This window comes from Chionomys nivalis, chromosome 26, assembly GCF_950005125.1.
Source record: "Chionomys nivalis chromosome 26, mChiNiv1.1, whole genome shotgun sequence".
Lineage (NCBI taxonomy): Eukaryota > Metazoa > Chordata > Mammalia > Rodentia > Cricetidae > Chionomys > Chionomys nivalis.
In genome coordinates, this window is record NC_080111.1 from 8783215 (window position 1) to 8804327 (window position 21113).

General features: G+C 43.9%; 1 protein-coding gene across 1 annotated transcript; it reads left to right on the forward strand.

Moving 5' to 3' along the window:
* The first annotated feature begins 1471 nt into the window (after positions 1–1471).
* On the forward strand, positions 1472–19567 carry Slc40a1 (solute carrier family 40 member 1). The gene is made up of 8 exons (XM_057758880.1): positions 1472–1821; positions 2262–2329; positions 6438–6597; positions 8747–8862; positions 9356–9482; positions 15241–15486; positions 16186–16836; positions 17953–19567. Exons 1-8 carry the CDS (start codon positions 1779–1781, stop codon positions 18264–18266), a joined length of 1725 nt encoding a protein of 574 aa, XP_057614863.1. The 5' UTR covers positions 1472–1778; the 3' UTR covers positions 18267–19567.
* The last annotated feature ends 1546 nt before the right edge of the window (positions 19568–21113 follow it).

Below are 21113 nucleotides of genomic sequence, written 5' to 3' on the forward strand. Positions count from 1 at the left end.
GGGACAGCTCAACACCCATCCTTAAGGCACACAGCAATTAATGTAAAGAACACAGAAGTTCTTGTTATTGGCACACGGTGACATATGAGCAAGGAATCAGGAGAGTTTGTGTTTTGCTTGAGGGTCAATAAAATTCAAAAAATTAGGAAATTCTCAGTTTGTTAGATGCCCCCTTCCTGAGTACCCCATGTAAACATACCTTAGCTTTCCTTCAAAAGGCGTTTGGGATACGCCACCCCATTGTACAGGTTCAGCAGACATAGCCACACCACTTCTAGAGAGCGTTTTTTTGCAAAGGTGGAGAAGCTATTGAGAGCAGTAAACGGTGAGTCCCCTATCTCTGCTCTGCAGCCCTCATCCCAACGAATCCAGAAGCACCCCGCCCGCAAAGACCTTTGGGGCTTCTGATAGAGAGTCCAGATACAAGGCCCGTGCTCCTGAGTGGCTCTCCTCATTAGCAGGTGTCATTAGGCCCGCGCTCCAAGGGTGCAAGCTGGCTGGGGTTTCAATGTTGAGGATTACTCTGGAAGAGTTGACGAGATTGACAACGGTAAGGTAAGTGGCAGCCTGGCGTGACCTGGGGATGAAGCTGAGGTCACTAGAGGCTTACACCTGGTGCATTTTTCTGTAGTTATATTTAACCCATTTCTTCTGGAGTCTACCAAGTGGCTTTAATCAGACTGGGTCAGACCCAGGGTCCCAACCGGGACAACCGGTATTCCTGGTAACCTCCTGTCTGATTCTGGGACCTGGAGAGGAGCAAAGGAGGCAGGTGTGGCGGGCTTAGAGCCCAGAGGGAAAGGACCCTGAAGGGAGCTGTCTCCTGGCTGCGCCTGCAGGACACAAGTCTGGGCTGGGAGGCCTGTGGTCCCTGACTGGGCTGTGGAGGGTTGCTCTCTGATCTCCGAGTCCTCTTCCTGCACTTTGATTCCACTGCTTTTGAGTCCCCTCTCTACAGTCTGGGGAAGGAAGACATTCTGGGTCGCAGGGAGGCCGGACATGGAGGCCAGGAAGGCTGCCTCTGCGACGGGACTTGTATTTACTTAGCTACCGGCATTCCAAAATGTAGCTGGGGTGGGAGGCTCCTTTATTCCTCTCCAGCTCCCGCTGAGCTTTGCCTGGGGACTGTCTGGCGATCGGGAGGTCAGAGCATAGCGCAACGCTCTGGCACCTGCCAATCGGCCCTTTGTACGAAACGTCTCCACGGTTGTCCCCTCGGGTTCCACGCACGGTCTCCCTGCCACGATGCGGGACACCCGATCCCTTCTCGGGTTTCTTCTGCGGTGGCCCTGCCAAGGCGCCGGTTGTTCGCGCCCTCCGGGTGACTCCTGGCAGAGCAGCGAGCACCGGGAGGCCCGAAGCGCTGCTCGCCCAGTCCTGCTGGGAGGGGCGTCCCCCGCGCTCGCGAGCTCCGCCCCCGGCTGCCTATAAGTGGTGGCCCGGCCCACGGCGCGGCCGCGGCGGTGGCGGTGGCGGCGGCGGGAGCAGGCTCAGGGTCTCCGGCGGCCGGTGGATCCTCCAACCCGCTTCCATAAGGCTTTAGCTTTCCAACTTCAGCTACAGTGTTGGCTAAGTTTGGAAAGGAGACAGAGAGAGACCCCGGTGGCAGCTTTGCTGTTGATCTTTGTCCTAGTTGTCCTTTGGGGTCTCGCGGCACAAGGCTGTTGTGCTTTTAGCGGTGCTATCTCCGGTTCCTCGCACTCCCGTGAACAAGCCCCTGGGCAAGAGCAGCTACAGCAACCAACACCAGAACAAGCAAGGGGAGAGCGCCTGGTGCCATGACCAAGGCAAGAGATCAAAGCGGCCAGGAAGGATGCTGTGGTGAGTTGTATAATCCTAATGCATCAAGAGGTGGGATTGCAGGTGGCGGGGGTGGGGGACGCAGTTCCGTGAGGGTTGACTTCTGTTTGGATGGAGGCTCCGAAGAATGTAAATTCAAAGTTTGGTTAAAAAGAGCTTGCAGATCGGCAAGGATAGATAGAGTACGCTGGGCAGTGTGGAATTCCTTGCCCTGATAAACAAACCTCACCAAAGCTGAAGAATGTTGAAACAGAAGTTTCTTCACGGTGCATGGAGTCGGGCGGTTATTGGCCAAGAGGTCACGCTGGACCTCAGGGGTTGGCATGAAGTAAACCGAATTCATCAAACTGTAGGTGACCTGCTTAAACACCACACATACGTATGACCCAAAGCAAACTCTAACCTGAGTGCAGGGGTATGGCGAAACATGGTTTTCATTTACTCTCTCTGGGCCTTTGTAGGATCCTTAGCAAACTACCTGACCTCGGCAAAATTCCTTCTCTACCTTGGCCACGCTCTCTCCACTTGGGTAAGTGAGGCTGCAATGACTCTTCGCGCACGATTGCGCAAGCTCTGTTTACTTTCTGTGGAGACAGTTGTATTAAGCGAAATTGTTCTTAGACACATGTTTCAGCAGAATTTTTTTTTGAAGACAGTTCCCATGATTATTGCTAAATGTTTCTTAATGGTGAAATGCTAATATTTTACAGAGTGAAACTGTCCACAATAAGATTGACAAGGACAGGAAAACTTGCATAATTATTAGGGTTGGCAAATTCTATTACCCCCTCCTCCCAAACTGGAAGGGTTATCTCGTGAGTCTTCTTTCTTTTCCCACGTTTAAGAAACTTTTTCTGAGGTCTGGAGAGATGGCCCAGTGGTTAAGAGCACTGACTGCGTTTCCAGAGGACCAGGGTTCAATTCCTAGCACCCACATGGCGGCTCACAGCTGCCAGTAGCTCCAATTTCATGGGATCGGGCACCTTTACAGACATACGTGCAGGCAAAACACCAATGTATGTAAAATAAAAATAAATAAACTTTTAAAGAAGAAGAAGAGGAATAAGAAAAGAAAATTAACTCTTTCCTTTTGTTAAAGTCTGGTTCCAGCATGCAGCATCATGAAAATAGAATATAATGATATGCTAACAAATATTGGCCTATCAGGGTAACAATAATATTGTATGATTAGCTTAAGTATACCTAATCCAAGATCAAATATCTAAATGATAAAAATTCTAATCTTCAAAGATGTTATCTGTGGCTACTTAATATGTGGGTAGTACAAGCTGGGTTAAAAACCACCTCCCAGTGAAATTAGCCATGGCTTCACAATTCTCCCATTGGCTTCCTATGTGGCTTTGGGAGAATTCCAGAATTTCTGCTCTGGATTCCTTTATAAGCCCCCCCCCCACCCCAAAGAGGGCTGGATGCGTTCAACAGATGATTATTAGAAACCTTAAACAATTGTTCTTACTGCTTAGAAGCCATGACTCTAAACATATTCTGTGCCTTATTAACAAGAACAAAGAGTTTCCAGAGTCTAGTTTGAAGCACTAATTTCTTTTAATTGACTTCTCTATAAGCCATAAATGGGGGCAATCATACACAGAAATCTATGCCCTCTGTCCTCGGGAGGGTATTAGGTTGGGTTGTTGGCCTCAGATAACTTCCTAGAGAAGCTAACTCCTGGGTTCTGAATGCTTACCCAGGGATGACTCTGCAAATACATTCATAAACAAAGTGGAATTGGCTTGAGTTTGTTTTAGCTGGTGGCATAAGAAAAAAAAAACAGTGAAGAGCCCTTTATAAATCTAAGCCAATAGCCTGTTCTTCCAGTTTAATTCAGTAATATTAAGCACGAAGGGACCAGTGATGGGTGAGGGTCTGGAGTCCTCCAGGAGATGAGTGCACCTCTTTTCTAAACACTGATTAACTTCAAGGCTCATGTGACCTTTGGGTGTCAGAAACATGAGAAGAGCTATGGGTGTCCCAGGGTTTTATTATTATTATTATTATTTTGTATTTTGTATTGAGAAAGACTTTGTCAAGATAATTTAAAGCAATTTCCCAAAGAAAGGTGGGAGATGCTTGTTCTAACCTTATTGTCAATTGAGCAAATGGATGAGTCCTCGGGAGAAAGAAAGATGTTATAGCAACAACTGGGCCACAGAAGGGTTAGTGTTTAGTCATCGCTGCAAAGGGTACAGAAGGAGATGCTCTAAGTAGTTAATTCTGTTTCTGGGCTTTGTCTCTTGTGTGCAGACACACAGACACCCCCCCCCACACCAACATACACGCTAAGACATGCAGGCACACATGCACACACCACACACACACCACATACATACATGCCAATACACACACCACACAAACACACCAACACACACATGTCAACACACCACACACACAGACATGCCAAATCACACCACCACACACACACGCCAACACACACACGCGCGCCAATACACACACATCCCATGCACACCAACACACATATACGCCAACATACACACACACGCCAATACACACACCACACATGTCAACACACTCATCACACACGCCAATACACACCACACACACACACACACACACTTGCCAACACAACTGAACTGTGATTCCCGAGACCTTGAATATAGGGTCTTTGGGCAGAAGGTTCTCTGAGGTTAGGCTTATGTGATCTGTGTGTTTTTTTCATTTCTGACTTCATTTCTACTGACAGGATAACACATTTCATGCTGCCATCGGAGCACAAACCAGCTGAGAAGTGGGAGCTTTCGTTTAGGAGTTTATAACACAATTCAGTAAGGGCTTCCAAGCAGCCACCGCAAAAGCAGCAATGTGAAACTGTGAAAAAGAGGGGGCTTACTTCTCTGCTCACAGAGGCCTCTGTCATAATGTAGAGTGCCACCTGCTACGTTCCTTTTTGTTACAGCCTCTGCTACCTCCTGTCCTGTGCCTGGTTTGCCTCAGTCTCTGTAGACTGGAATGCGGGCACCATGAAAAGGAGCCCGCTGAAGTTGTGATGCCACAGTCGCGTGGGGCACGCATCGGAAACCAGTCTAGAGGTGTTTATTAAGTGGATTGATGACTGTGGTTACTAATGCTCAGATCCAGCGTGGGTAGGAAGGCACGTAAACAAATATCAAAGTAGAGAGGAGCGTGTGGCGGGGAGGCAGACAATGGATGCGTGAAAGGGCGGGCTGAGTATTTAGCCAGCGTTTGCTTAGATGTTGCCCCGTTCTTGGGGTTTTTGTAAGCACAGTTTACCACTTCTTAATACTTGGAAGGTCTTTGGAAATTAGGATAGCCAGAGCAATTTCAACCTCATTCTCCAAGCTCTAAATCTTGTGTTCGTTTTGGAATATGATTGAAAATTGCATCATTCTTTGCACAAAGATTTCCCTACCTCTGCAGTGTTAATGATTGGGGTCAGGAAATGCTTCCTGATGGAATGAGGGATGCCGGCAGTATTTCCATACCTCAAGTTCCCTTCAGGCAGGGAGGTTGTGATACCCCCAAAGCATCTACAGACATTAGCAAGTGACCCCTAAGAATAGAATTCTCCCTAGCTGAGAACGACTTGTTTATTGTGTTAGCATGAATCAGTTTAAATTTTGAATATTTAAAGTGGTTATTTTAGTCTTGTTAAAATTTAATAGCATTTGACTTATCAGTAAAATGATTTTCTTCCAACATATGAAGTTTATCATGAGGATTTTGCCAGACTTTGGGAAGATCTCAGAGTGGAAGTTCTTCCACACAGGGTCAAATATGTAAGGAATTTAGTGATGATTCTGACGAAATGGTGTCTTTCCTCAATGTTAACCTAAAATGTCCGGGCTGGGACTTGTAATCTTATAGAGTGTTTCTTCTAGATAGCTCATGTATTAATCTATCTGACTAATTAAAAAGTTTCTGTTAAACTTGTACCACATTTTATGCCAACTAATAGCAAAATTCCTTATATGTTCTGGAACTATGTAAAGATATAATCCTCTCCATCTCAGCTTGTTTCATGACAGAATCTACAATGTAGCTCTTGCCATCCTTGAACTCACTATGTAGACCAGGCTGGCCTCAAACTCACAGAAACCCACCCACCTCTGCCTCCCGAGGGCTGGGAATAAAAGAGTGCATCACTACACCCAGCTATCTTTTCAAAACTTATCTTTATTAAAACATTAAAATAGCTGTTTACTTATATATTTATTTCAACATCTTTGGTCTTATGGGATCAGAGTTTCCATGATTGATTCCCCCCCCCTTCTGTTTGTTCTGTTATTTTACAACTTTGAAAAAATTTACTCGTGGAATAACACATTAAAAAAAAAAGATAGCAATGAAAACCCATCAGAGGCCTCAGAGGCCATTCCTACAAGTTCCTAAATTGAAAAACTGGCTTGTGTCAGTCCTTAAGTTAAATTAATGCTTAGAAATTATAAGTAATGAAGCTTGACTTTTCCATTGTGCTGGAATGAATCTTTAACATTAGGCCAATTTTCAATTTGTAATTATTGGCTTGGAAAATCATCCGATGTAGCCAGAAAGCATCTTTTTGATAAGAAAATGACTTCTTGACTACAGTGGGCTACAAACTCAAAACCTTTCAACCAAACCTCCTTGTCTTGTTTCAGGGGGATCGGATGTGGCATTTTGCCGTATCCGTGTTTCTGGTGGAGCTCTATGGAAACAGCCTCCTTCTGACAGCTGTCTATGGGCTGGTGGTGGCAGGCTCCGTTCTGGTCATGGGCGCCATCATTGGTGACTGGGTTGACAAGAATGCCAGACTGAAAGGTGAGTGCTATTACGTAACTCAGCCTGTGTTCTTTGGACCAGCCCGTGTTTCCTCTGTACTGGAGAGAATAAATCATGACTCAGAGAAAAGACTCGCGCGACAGAGCTGAGGGATAGGGGCTGATGGCCACATCTGGATTCAGGGTCCTGAGGCAGCTGCATTAGTTGGGGTGTCAGGGCGTTGACTTCATAGATTTTTCTTTCTTTTGGCAGTTTGTCGGTTTCAGGGGTTAACAATTAACCCGGTAGCCAGTTTTCTGGGAATCGCGTTAAACATTAAAAGTTTGCTTAGTTCTGGCTTCCCCCCTCACCATGAGTTGCGCTAGAGGCCCTCTAGTGTGAGGTTCCTGGGTACAGCTTGAACATCTGTCCTCTGGTGTGCATTTAAAGGTGTGCGTAGCGGAATTTGACAACCAAACCCAAGGGAGAATAACCATGTCTGGACAACAGACAGCTGAATTACACTTTTTTTAAGGAAAAAAAAAAGAAATTATGTTATAGAAATTATAATAAATCATGCATGTATTATATTGTACACATGATAAAATGATTTTTATTCTAAGGCATCAAGATATATTCTGTTTTATATACAAGAGATTGGAAATAACTAAGCAATTTGGTTATAGGAATATAAGATGTGTGTGGATAATTATTTGAAACTCAGTTAATAATGCAAAGAGCTGTCCATGCCTGCCTGAAGAGAGACACAGGGAAAACTTTAAGATATAGCTAGCTTTGTTCAGCTCAGGGTGATTGCTCCTAAATAAAGAGTCGACAGGCTTACGGAGTTCTGGGATTTGGCGTAAAATGATTCATATGAAGATTTTCCTTTTTTGAGGGTATAAGTCGATAAGAGCGCATATAGAAAAAAAATTTTATACACTAGGGAAAACCAAATTCTCTTGATAGCTAGCCACAAGAATATTCTCCACAGGATCCTTTAACCTAACGTGGTTGAGTGTTGCAATCACGCGTTCGGGAAGTGCTAAGTTGGACGGAGAAGGCTGTGGTATATGATAGGAGTCTCCTGTGTTTGCAGTCTACACGTCTCACGAGCCACCCTTCATGTGACTCTTCCCTGATCCTTACAGGATGAAGTCACTATTTCTTCCTCTGCTCTCTGAGACTTTATGGTACCTTCGTTATTGTCCTGAGATGGCTATCGTCATCTGCTCACGTAGCCTTCCTTCTGGTGTGTGGAGAGTTGTTTTTTAATCCTTAGATATGCATGCATGCATACATGCGTTGGGTTTTGTTTCAGGCTGCCTTCTGAGAGGAGTCTGTTTTGTTAAGTCTTTGATATGATCTTCCAAGCCAGGATAAATTTTCCCATTCTGGATGACAAGATCTGTAATTGTAACTTATACTTTCCACAATGTTTTCACAAATATTTTATTTGAAGATCATTGTGATTCCACAAGGGAAGGAAGGTGGATGTTATCCTCCACACTTACCAGGCATAGGCATAAGAACCATTTAATATCCTGTCCTAATGATCTGCCTATGAGTGGCGGGAAAATGGCTACTGAGTTCTTACCTGACCTTGCTCATTATATGAAGGAGTGTCTCTCTCTCTAACAGGACCTTGCATTTTCTCTGATGGAAGGCGTAGCTCAGAATTTCATAGCAATGACAACAAAATACAAATCAGAAGAAATCTACTATGTATGGGTTCTGAGCAAATGGTTGTGTATTTTTCATTATTTTATTAGAGCAAGCCAGCCACGTAAGCCATGTAAGCCACGTAAGCCACATAAGCGAGAGGTTACAGAGTCCACTTCCTCTTCAGTTCTTCTCCAACCTCCTACATGTTTTTATTTTAGCTTAAGCAGTTGAGGGTTGAAGGATGGATCTTATCCATACAACAGTTCTGTTTATAGTAGTAAACTTTCTAAGAATAAAAAAGATACATATACAGTTATCATGAAAGACTTCAATTAATAGAAGAAAGCCACGGGTCCATTATTTTGTTTGCAGGGTTCTCAGGTCTGTGGACAGGACCTAGCTGAGGCAGAATTTACTCTTGGCGGGGTTTCTTGGTCTTGTAGTAGTTATGCGTGTGCATCCACGTAGCTCAGCAGTTGTGTGAGTGACAGCATCCTGCTCAACCATGCCGGTGCAGTGAACATTTTGCTTTTGCTCCGGACAGTGGCCCAGACTTCACTGGTGGTGCAGAACGTCTCCGTCATCCTCTGTGGAATCATCCTCATGATGGTTTTCTTACACAAACATGAGCTTCTGACGATGTATCATGGATGGGTCCTCGTAAGTTACCACGGGGTTCTTGCTCTTTGTTTCCTGGGTCCTGAGGATGGAGCTCAGGATCTCATAAGTACTAAGCATACACTCCACCACTGAGCTGTGCCTCAGCTCCCCAGGATTCTGGATGAGAGAACAGAGCATCCAATAGCCGTGAAGGTGTAAACCCTTTTCAGACTAGGAGTGTACCTTGTGGGTTTTCACTGTAACCTTTAATATTGATTTCTAGATCCACAGGTCATTTTAATTCTCTTGATTCTCCTTTGATGATGTTTTAAAAAAACATTCAACTGTCATATAAATGATTGTTGTATAACTTTTGAATTAACTATAAATGGTACAGATCTGAAGGATGCCCTGACCTTTAATTTCTGACTCCTGGTACTCAGTTGCCCCTTGTACAGAAAGTAAAGTTACTTTTTATGAATGACACTGAAATAAAAAAAAAAAAACAGATAAGCTTCCATATTAACTCAAGTTTTTTGCTCTGATTCCTTAGACTGCCTGCTACATCATGATCATCACTATCGCGAACATCGCGAATCTGGCCAGCACGGCTACCGCCATCACAATCCAAAGGGACTGGATTGTTGTGGTGGCAGGAGAAAACAGAAGCAGATTAGCAGGTAACTGGGATGACCCTTTCGACTAAAGGAATCCATGAATCCGTGGCCGTAAGTGGGAAGGGATGCCTTTTTCCCGTTGGTTGTCTGGGAAGGCTTTAAGGACTCTCCACGGGAAGCACCAGGGTTTTGCATTGCTGCCCTTACAGAGGTCAGACAGTACAGTGACTTACCTAAGTGCTCCGGAGTTAACTTTAGGATCCTTCCTATTGTGGCCTTCTCTGTAAATCTAGCAAGTAGAACATCTCATTTGAACTTTTCGTTTTTTTTTTTTTCTTTTTAAATTATGCTGTTTCTCAATTTCAGTTGTCATGGTGACAATCTGACGTGGTATTTTGCCCTCATAAATATGGAAATATTACACGCACTTTAAGGATTGTATCATTGATACTTTGTTTCTTTCTACCAAAATGGAAATAACACAGTTGTAGCAGAGATTATTGAAGTTAGTTTTCACTTCAAAAAAATTTCTTTTGAATACTAATTATCTCTCATCCTACAAAATGTAAGACTTTTAAAATATATTTTCAAACAGAAGACAGAACGTGTTCCTTAACAAGCAATCTTAGTTTATTGGAAACACAGACAAGAGGCTTAAGACCAGAGTGTCTTCAAGACACACATGTCTTATCTCACGAATGCTCCTAAGGCACCTGGCTTACCTGGTATCCGCCTTCTTCACCGCAGCACCTGCAGGTTTAAACTGGATTGGTAATTACACAAGGTGAGAGAGGAAGGTCACCCCGATCAGCTGAACCGACTTTGCTGGTCATTAAGATAATGAGTATCACAAGCGCATTGCCCAACAGTACTGACAGACAGGAAAGCCACGCTCGATGACTAAAGCGGCCCACTCGAGGACGCAGAAGCGAAGACTGTGTGCCGGGGTTAGCAAGTGGCTCCGTTTGACTAGACCTGGTGGTTCAAAAATAAAAAGAAGGCGGGAAGGAAACAGGAATTGAAAGGGAGCAAAGTCTATGGGAGACCAGGAACAGGCTTGTCCCACCTGCCTGTGTGCCTCCTCAGATAGCTATGAATGTGGCCCCACGTATTTGTAGGTGACTGACAATGCCACACTCTAATTTTCAAAGTTGGACACCCCTGCTCTAGAAGAAAAAGAATTTGTCTGAATCATTACCTCCTGGTAGCCGTATTACAACCCAGGGAAATACACTGGGGTTTTGTAAGAGAACAGAACAGTGAATGTGTTCCAGAAAATTCTCTTCCATTCTTCTTCCATTTTTTATTTATAAAAAAAAAATACTAATTTCACATTTCTTTTTTGTTCTGCTGAAAGAGAAGATAAGACTTTATCCCCTTTTTTGTTAACCTTCTCCTTTTAACATTATTTTGAGCATGTAAAATATGTCTGTGTTTTAAAATTCAGGGGATAAGAAGGAGTGTGTTTTGCAAATAGGTCACAAATGTATTTTTCTAACATATTTGGAAAAAATATTTGGCCTCTAAATTATTTTTCTTTCACTTATCTGAATTTATTAACTGTACTCATTTTGACCCTATAAAGGCCATTGAGTTAAAAAAAAAAAAAGGGTTATTTTAGGGAACTGGAGAGATGGCTTGCTCCTTAAGAGCCCATTCCTCTCTTCTGGAGGACCCGAGTTCTATTCCCAGTAGCATTAGGCAATCACCTGAAACTCCAGCTTCAGTGGATCTGATGCCTCTAGGCTCTGTGGGCACCTACCCTTAATGTATCTACCTGCACAATACACATCATTAATGAGTAATAAAAAGAAAAAATTTTAAAAGTTGTTTTCCTCCTTAAAATAGCTTTATTAGGGCCAAGTAGTGGTGGCACACGCCTTTCATACCAGCATTTAGGAGGCAGAGGCAAGTGGATCTCTTTGAGTCTGAGGCCAACCTGGTCTGCAAAATGAGTTCCAGGACAGCCAGAGCCTGTTACACAGAGAAGCAAGAAAAGAAAAGCAACAGCAGCAACAACAAAAAGCCTTGTTCCAGGGAAATTCTCAAAATCTTTAAGTAGTCCTAATAAATCCATAGACACAGACAACCTAACTCTGTGGATCTATGAGAGAATGTTCCAGAACAATTGAAAATAGGACTGGCCATTTCTCAGCTGACCCCTCTCCTTCTTTGTGAGTTATTTCATGGTAGAAGAATCTAGAAAAGACAGCCTGTTTCCTAGCCTTGTGGGCTTTCCTCAGTTTAAAAAGGGAAACGGAAGGTTTCTTGTTGGTCAAGTGGTCCAGTCTTAATTACTGCCCTTTTGCCCCCACCCCCACAGCCAGGCTAATAGATCACAAGTTTTCTTTTCTATGATATTTAGCCCCAGTGGATGGTAACTAAAATCCATGCTTCGAAACAGAATACAGAGACTTCTTAATCCAGAGGGTCAGCGGATGTCTGACCAGGGCTTTGGCGTGTCATTTCTGCTCTAAGCAGAAAAGTCGGTGGGTGGGGGGGACATGGCTAAAGAAAAATAGAAGAGAAAAGAAGAAAAGTAGAGTCCATTGCCTTGGCTTCCTATGAGGATGTTAGAAAACCAAGCAGGAGAGTCGGCTGTGTTTGTGTGTGCTTGTGTGTGTGCACACGTATGCGTGCGTGCATGTGCATGCACACACGTACGTGTGCATACATAAAGAATAAGACTATGAGCTGGCGGCTGGTTGTTGTCTGCTCTTGTTTCTTTATTCCAGCATTCATGATTTCAGAGAGTTCTAAAATTGAAAACTATCATTGAGGCCAGACAAAGTATAGTTTTTCACATGTGTACTCTTAACGAATCTAGGAACTAGTCAGATATTTTTCAGGTTCAATCTTTTATTAAGACGTTCTCTCTTCCATGTAGACTGTGCGCCCTCCTTCCCCAAGCTTTCTAATCCATCCGTCTCTCTTGCCCCTTTGTGGGGGCAGTCTGTAGTGACAGCTTCTTGGGGTTTCTGGTTAAGTATTCTGGAGGAAAATCTGGTGGTTTGCTTTGACAAAGTATGGCACGTAGGTTTCATACCTTAGCTCTATTGCTTAAAAGTTGGTTTCACATTCTAGACAGAGCAGCCTGCTGGCTCCTGATTGCCCAGCACGTCCCCTTTGAACACGTCTTCTCCTGTGTGGTATCATATACTTGTCACAGGGAAAGACATTGCGTCATGCCATGTTCTGCGCCATAGCTATAGCCAAAGCCATCAAACCAGCATGAGGCAAACCCTCATTTGAGTCTTCACGTGCGAATAAATGTAAATTCACAGAGCGCATACGTGTGAACGTTCAGAAGACTGAGTCTCTTCTAGGCTATCACCAACCAAACAATTAGGTCTTGAAAATGGCTACTTAATTCCTTCTGCTCCAGAAAGACACAAGCTGTTTCCCGATGCCACCTTTTTCTTGACAGAAAGCATTACTATTGCCTTCCTAAGTATTCTATAAAATATAGAAACTGGGGTCTCGGGAGCTCTGTGAACCCCCAGTTCTTGATCATCTAGGAAAGGGAAACGTTCGGCTAAAACACTTCCTGTCGTAATGAGGTTTTAAGACGCAGCTGTTATTTCTTTTGGGGACTCAAATTGCTGAGTCACTTGGATCAGTTCCTCGTGTCCCTATTGGCTTGGGCACTGGAAGCCTGTTAGTGGGCAGGCAGACGTTAGGGGAGCCTGTGCAAAGGAAGACACACTCCTGTGCAAGATGGATGTCCGCGGCCGCTGCCTTTGAGGTCGGTGCCGGCTGCCTTTGCCTTTCAAGTGAAAGGTGATGAATATCAAAGTTCTCCCGTTATCGTGTGTGCCTTGTACACTCCTAGGACTAATCAGAAAGCCACCGACGCCGAAGGAATGAGGGGAAGGAGAGAGGCCATTTCCAAGGATTCTCGTTAGTCACGAATTGATTTTTCCTGGCTGACCCAGATGATTGCCGAGGATCTGCCTCATGAGTTTTCGCCCTCCTTCGTGCTATAGGGCACGGCAAAGTGGATCATTGCCTTAGCTGCCCTTCCTTCATTTTTGACACTTTTACATCCAGGAACCAACTTTAGAAAACCCTGTTATGATGGTGAAATCTTCCTCTCATAAGCTCACTCTGTCTGCGTCTTCACCCGCCACTCTCCATCTCCCCTGCTCCATCCTTCACTTCCAAACAACCCTTGCATGCTGGCTGCCATGTACGAACTACAGAATCTATCGCCTTCTTACCACCCAGGACCCTTTCCGTTCTCCCTCTCTTACGCTGTTTAAATTCCAAGGTCAGTCATGATGCCATGGTTGCCTCCCAGGGAAAGCCTTGGCTCACTTGGCTCTCTCTCCTGTTGTTGGGCTAACTCAGTAACCTCCTTTAAAGCCAACTTTCACAGTAGAGCAAGACTGGAGAAAAGACATGACTTAGCTCAGTGTTCCCGTGAGCAAGGAGCTGCTCTTTTCCTGCCGTCAGAGGAACGAGCCCGGCTCTGCGTTCAGCCTCTTTCCCTCCATCCTGAAGGACGGCTCTGCATTTTCTCCTACATCCTGCAGGAGCGTCTACCACGCCACCTTCCTCATGCTTGCTAACTTTCTCCGCTTGCTAACTTTCTCTGTGGTTTACTCCGCAGCATTTGGGGGGGGGGGCAGCATTCACATTATGCCCTGAAGGGGCACCTATTGGAAAGATAAGAAAACAGTGTTTCCTGGAGTTGGCACCTCTTGTGGGCTCCTCCTGCTCTGTTGTCTTTGAGGTGTCCACTGGTTCTCAGAGGGCCCATTGAGTGCCCCCTCTTAGTCTTAACGTCTGAGTGCCACCGCCAAGTGCCCCTCTTATTCTCTGTTTCTCGGGTGTCACCATAAGCACTGGGCGCAGGCGGTTTTCCTCCACTTTGAAGCACTGTCCCCGTTTCATTTCTAGGACATGGTATTCTTGTTTTTTTTTAATCACTGTGTTCATTCCTACTCATGTTTTTGACCTCTAAATTTTGGCATTCCCAACAGTTTAGAACCAGGTCTGTGCTCTTCACACACCCTTGAGATTCAATCTTATATCATTATTTTAAAAACTTCTGAAGTCGGCTCATATCTCTTTCTGAATCTTCAGCCTCCTTTATCGGTCTCCAAAGAGCCTTATCAAAGTCAGCATTTCCAAAATCCAATTCTAGTGCTTTTATGCAAAACCTGATTATTCCAAAGTTATCTGCTTCTCAGTACTTAGTAACACAAGAAAAATAAAAATAGCAACACTCCTTAGAACCATCGATGACACTTCTTTCTTAGACTCTGTCAGCCATAATCTATTACCAGCGCATCATGAATCTGCCTTTAAAGTAGTGGTTCTCAACCTGTGGGTCGTGACCCCTTTGGGGGTTGCATATGAGATATTTACATTACAATTCCCAACAGTAGCAAAGTTATAGTTAATAAGTAGCAATGAAATAATTTTATGGCTGAGGGTCACCATGGCATGAGGAACTGTGCCAAAGGGTTACAGCATTAGGAAGGCTGAGGACCACTGCTTTAACATAAACATTGTATGTGTTTCACAGTTTACATGCCAGATGTTTCTTTGCAGCATTTGTAGATATATATTTCTACACACATCTGTAATATATCATGCATAGTATATATTGTTGGTTGGTTGACTGGCTTTTCCTAGAGGAGTGTTAGCTTCATGAAAACAGGGACTGTTACAGCGAATGTTTTGGTCACAGGATGCCTTTAGAAACTGGCCTTCCAGGGATCTGTCCCCTTGACTTTTCGCTTTCTGTGATATAAATGATCAGGCTATCTTTGATAGGTTTGAACTCTCACTCACCTGCCTCTTGCCTCTGTAGATATGAATGCCACCATCAGAAGGATCGACCAGCTAACCAACATCCTGGCCCCCATGGCCGTGGGCCAGATCATGACGTTCGGTTCCCCGGTCATTGGCTGTGGTTTCATTTCGGGCTGGAATCTGGTGTCCATGTGTGTGGAGTACTTCTTGCTCTGGAAGGTGTATCAGAAGACCCCTGCTCTGGCTGTGAAAGCTGTTCCCAAGGTAGAAGAGGCAGAACTGAAGCAACTGAACGCACCCAAAGGTAACTGGCCAAACCACCAGCTCTCGGTTCTAAGTTCAGCCCTTGGGAGTTTGCTGAAGACCGGATGCTAGTTTGGATTTCAGACCATCTTTTCAGGGAGGGTCTGGATGAGTTGGCTGTCATCTTTTGATTCTGGAAAGGACTGTGGGTTGGCTATAAAACGACTTGGGGTAGGTTTCTGGCTGCTTTTCTTCTTGTGGGTAGTGGGCACAGAGGAGCAACTGATTGAGGATGCCTGGGAAACTGAGTCATAGAAATGGGAAGACAGGGAATGTGGGCATTTTCTAGCATTCCTGAGGGGAGTAAAGTAGCCATTTAGAGGATAGTGGGGGGTGGAGCAGGGGGGGAGATAGAGGCAGGATTTTCCCCGGAGAAGTGGAAGCTGGTTTTCTGGTAAAAGAAATCTTATTAAGGTTTTAAAAGAAGATAGTGTACTTCCCCACATAATTTTTCTACTTTATCTGATAAGTTTTCCTGCTATTCGCTTCAGTGAGAGCATAATCTCTGAAAGAAAGAGAGGTTTAAAAAAGAGACCAATGGTATTTATTTTTACCCCAGAACTGTTACTTGGGACCTATTGCACGGCTGTAATTCTGAAATTACCAGTATAAGGAAAGCCGATTTACAACGTAGTAGTCAAGGAGACTCACGCGGGAGGAGAACGAGGAAACCCAAGCCAATGATGTGTCTTATTTACAGATACCGAGCCAAAATCTCTGGAGCAATCTCACCTAATGGGCGAGAAAGACTCCAACATCCGTGAACTTGAACCCGAGCAAGAGCCCACGTGTGCCTCCCAGATGGCCGAGCCCTTCCGCACCTTTCGGGATGGTTGGGTCTCCTACTACAACCAGCCGGTGTTCCTGGCTGGCATGGGCCTGGCTTTTCTCTATATGACAGTCCTGGGCTTTGACTGCATCACTACCGGGTATGCCTACACTCAGGGACTGAGCGGCTCCATCCTCAGTGTTTTGATGGGAGCCTCAGCAATAACTGGAATAATGGGAACCGTGGCTTTCACTTGGCTACGCCGAAAATGCGGCCTTGTTCGGACTGGTCTGTTCTCAGGACTGGCGCAGCTTTCCTGTTTGATCTTGTGTGTGATCTCCGTGTTCATGCCTGGAAGCCCCTTGGACCTATCTGTTTCTCCATTCGAAGATATCCGTTCTAGGTTTATGCAGGCAGAGCCAGTGCCCCCAACTACCAAGATACCCGAGACCGGCTTTTCGACTGATATGCCTATGTCCAACATGTCCAATATTGTTAATACTGTCCATGAGATTAATACTAAGTCTGAGCCCATGATCTCCGTCAGCCTGCTCTTCGCGGGCGTCATTGCTGCTAGAATTGGTAAGAACTCTCTTTCTCTATATTAAAAAAGTTAGATCATCTGGGAGTGATAGCGAAGAGAATTCAACAGTAAATTATCTGAAATCACGCATGTTAATTTAAGCAAAAGTCACAGTTTATATATAGGATCTACTCAATAAACATGAAATTTTACTTAATATTTTAAACTATATGTGTATAGGTATAGAAAACATTTAGGATTTCTTTTTCTGAATTGTGTGTGTGTTTTGGGACCTTATGCATGTTAAGTGAGAACTCTAATTCTGAGGTACATCCTTAAATGAATATTTTTGAGGATTAAATATTCAATCTCTCTCTCTCTTTCTCTCTCTCTTGTGTGTTACTGGGGATCAAACCCAGGGCCTTCTTGTGCTAGGGAAGTGCCTTAAATTGTTACTCTTTTGAAGGCATCATGGTTGTAAGAAACACCCTTCACAAACAAGTCCCCTCTAGCTGACAGGCATTTTCTACATTACATACTTTGCCACACAAATTTGTTTTATACCTCTGGCCGGAAGCACAATGTCAAGGCATCCTACAGAGCCCAATTTAAGTAATCATTAATGGAGTCCTGGTGTGTGGCCTCTGAATCCATTTCTTCTTGAAACGAACCCATATTTATCTTGTGATACAGAGCAATTCATGCATTTATCAGAGACATTAATACTCAGGCAAGACAGCTTTATTGGGAGCCCTGTGATACTCAGGCAGCAATGGCAGAGTGGGTTAAAGTTTCCGTGTTCTTTAGCCATGGCCGCACATTAGATTACTTTAAACTTTAGACCTGCCAGAATTCATAGGCTCTGCTTCCTGATGCCATTTTACTTTTGTCGTCTGAATAACCGCAGAAAAATGGGACTGCGATGCTTGTAGCTTAGCTTTATTGGGTACGGTGGCTGTAAGAATAATTTCTTAAAGGCATTAATAATCCAATGTATACTGATAAATTATATAAGTAAAAGTGTGATGACTATTTTCTATCTATGGGCAATTCAAAGAATCGAGAGCTCCAATGTATTTTGCATATATTAACACACCTGCATAATATAAGCTATATAACTATAAGCTAAATTATACACTAAAATTTAATCTTTTACAATCTCTTTTACCATATAGGCCTTTGGTCCTTTGATCTAACTGTGACACAGTTGCTGCAAGAAAATGTGATTGAATCAGAAAGAGGCATTATCAACGGCGTGCAGAACTCCATGAACTACCTTCTCGACCTCCTGCATTTCATCATGGTCATCCTGGCCCCTAATCCTGAAGCCTTTGGCTTGCTCGTGTTGATTTCCGTCTCCTTCGTGGCAATGGGCCATCTCATGTATTTCCGATTTGCCCAGAAGACTCTGGGCCACCAGCTCTTTGTGTGTGGTCCCGATGAAAAGGAAGTGACCGATGAAAATCAGCCCAACACCTCTGTTGTGTAAAGTCGTTTAGCTCTGGCCCCTGTTACTAGATTAGGGAGAGCATGTGTGCTTATTCTGTACTGCACAATTACAATAAATGCCTGCGTATTTCTCTGACTTTTACCACCGCTGTGCCTTAAGGGCTAAGAGCACTAATTAACCTAACTCAGCCAAGGTGGACTGGTTATTTTCCCTTACATTTAGACATGGGGGAAAAAAAGGAAGAGGGAAAGAAAATATTAGTGTACCTATGGAGAGAGTCTAATGGCAAAACGGAGTTCCTTTGCTCTTAGGAATATATGAAATTTTACAAAGAGTGGCTGGCTATCGGGTGAGTTAAGTTACTCCTTAGCAGGTATTTATATTATATCTGCTAGAATTCAGATAAATCAATTCTCCCCAAGACTCACTCTTGGAAAAGTCTGGCCCTCTTCCTTTTTTTTTTTTTTTTTTTTTTTTAGATCAATCATATCATTCTCAGGTATGTTATAGAATCAGAATCAGGTTTTTCTCCATGTATGAAGATTGTAGTCTGATAACCAGTATTACCCTTCTAAAGACTGTTGAACTTAAGGAATTTGTTGTATGTGGAGATTGAAATACATAACCAGCATTGTTCAAAAAAAAGGATTATGGCTTAACCTTTGCGTTTCGACTATCAGGTCGGGCAAAATATTCCAGTAACACGCCTGTGGCTCTTCCCAAAGTGACTCTCAAAAGCCGTAGGTGCGCACAACCAAAGTTGTAGACTCCTGGGGCAGTGCGGGAGGTCGTAAAGTAGGTTATCCCTGTGGCTGTAGCCGCTGACGGTTAAGCACTACACCTAAGGGCTGAGGCCCTATGGAACCAGAGTCACCATTGTTGTCGGTGGTCATTGTCTTAGTACACGGGCTAGCTGCCCTCCAGCCCTGTAAGCGGCCTGGAGAAGAGCGGCCACTCTTGGAAAGAAAGACCTGGGGGTCATTGGCTGAGAGCCCCTACAACATTTTACTTTGATTGATTTGGGCTTAGGCGTTGGTTACCTCTGCATTATATCTAGAGCAAAGCCGGCCACAAAGGTTCCCCCTGTCAGTACCTCCGAGCAGAGTAAAAGGAAAAACTGTTTGTATATATTTTTAAAACTGTTTTGCAAGTTATTGTATAACCTGCCAGTGCCGACCTGGGACATTGCCTAACTTTCTATGCACTTTCATGGAGACTGCAATACGTTGCTTCGAGCACTTTGTTGTTGAGTTTAATCTTCTCTTCCTCTTTCTACAGTATGACATGATTTACTATGTTGTAAAATCTTCATAAAACGTTTCTATATAAAATGTTTTGAAAATCTTAATTTCTCTTTACTGAGTTGGGTTCTCCAATGATTATTATTATTTTTTACTTATTTCAAAAACTAGCATATAAGGCATTTGGTGTCATTATGGCCTTTGGAACAATGTGTGTCATAGTCAGTTTCTTCTCTCCTCTCTCTCTCTTACCACTGACCTCTTCCCTTGCGCCTTCATGTCCTTTTGACCATTTCTTGTCCTTCCTCACCTCCTGACTGTGCCTTGGCTTCCTACTTTGTAAGTTTTACTCATGTCTAGACTGACAAAGACATGGACACGAGCAGCTAGGACCAGCCTATGACACAGAATAGTTCATTGTCTTTCTGAGTTTGGTTCACTTTAATTTTTCAGATCCATTTTCTCCCCTGAAATTTTCAAATTTTCCCATCTTTATGTAGAGAGGATTCTGTTGCGTAGATATGCCACATTTTCGCTCTCCACTCATCTACCCATGGACACATAGATTATTTCTCTTCTTCGCTGTTGTGGAGAGAGCGGTAATGAATTGCCATGCACAGCTATCTATGGTAGGATATAGAACTGCTCCCATGGCAGTTCTGGCTCCATCATAACATATAGAATGGCTATTTTAGTTTCTACTCCTACCATCAGTGAATAAGGGTTCCTTCCCTCCACATCCTTTTGTCAGCGTTTGCTATCTGAAGGCCGTCCTGATGGGTGAGGCGCCATCACAGGGTATATATAATCTTCACTTCCCTGATGACGGGGGATGTTGAACACAGTTTGAAATCCTTCTTAGCAATTGATGTTTCTTCTTTGTGGGGGGCATTATTTGGTAGCCCATTCCTCAGTCAGCAGTTTAGAGGTTTTGTGGTTAATGTTTGCAAGTCTTTGTAAACTCTGGATGTCAGCTCCCTGTCTGAAGTGTGATTGGTTCTTCTGTCGTTCACCCTGCTGATAACTTCTTTGGCTGTGTAGAAACTTTTAACTTCATGTAGCCCCATGTGCTGATTCCTGGGGCTAATTATTTAAGTTGTTTTTATTATAGGACATCTGTATTGGATAATATGACCTATTTATTTATTTATTTATTTATTTATCTTTTTAAAAAAGAAAACTATCTTTTTTCATTTTACATACCAACCCCAGTTCCCACTCCTTCCTCTCCTTCCATCCCCTCCTCCTTCCCCCCTATTCCATCCCCATCCACTCCTCAGAGGGGGTAAGGCACATTGCTTCGGGGAAGGTTCATGGCCCTCGTATCCATCCAAAAAGAGAATGGGTTCCCAAAAAACCAATACAAGCAGTAGGAAGTGGCCCCACAGTCTGCCCCAGCCATACAACTATCACGCACATTCAGAGGGACTAGTTAGGTCCTATGCTGGTTCCCTCCCTGTACGGCTGGAGTTGGTGAGCTATGTGTTTTTCTCTATAAAGGGTCCCAGTTTTTTGTCCCCGCGTTATTAGTTTATGGTATCCTGGATAAGAGTGCAGGAAGCCCAAAGCACTGTGCACATTCTTTTTTTTTTTTTTTTTTTTTTTTTTTGATTTTTCAAGACAGGGTTTCTCCGTAGCTTTTGGT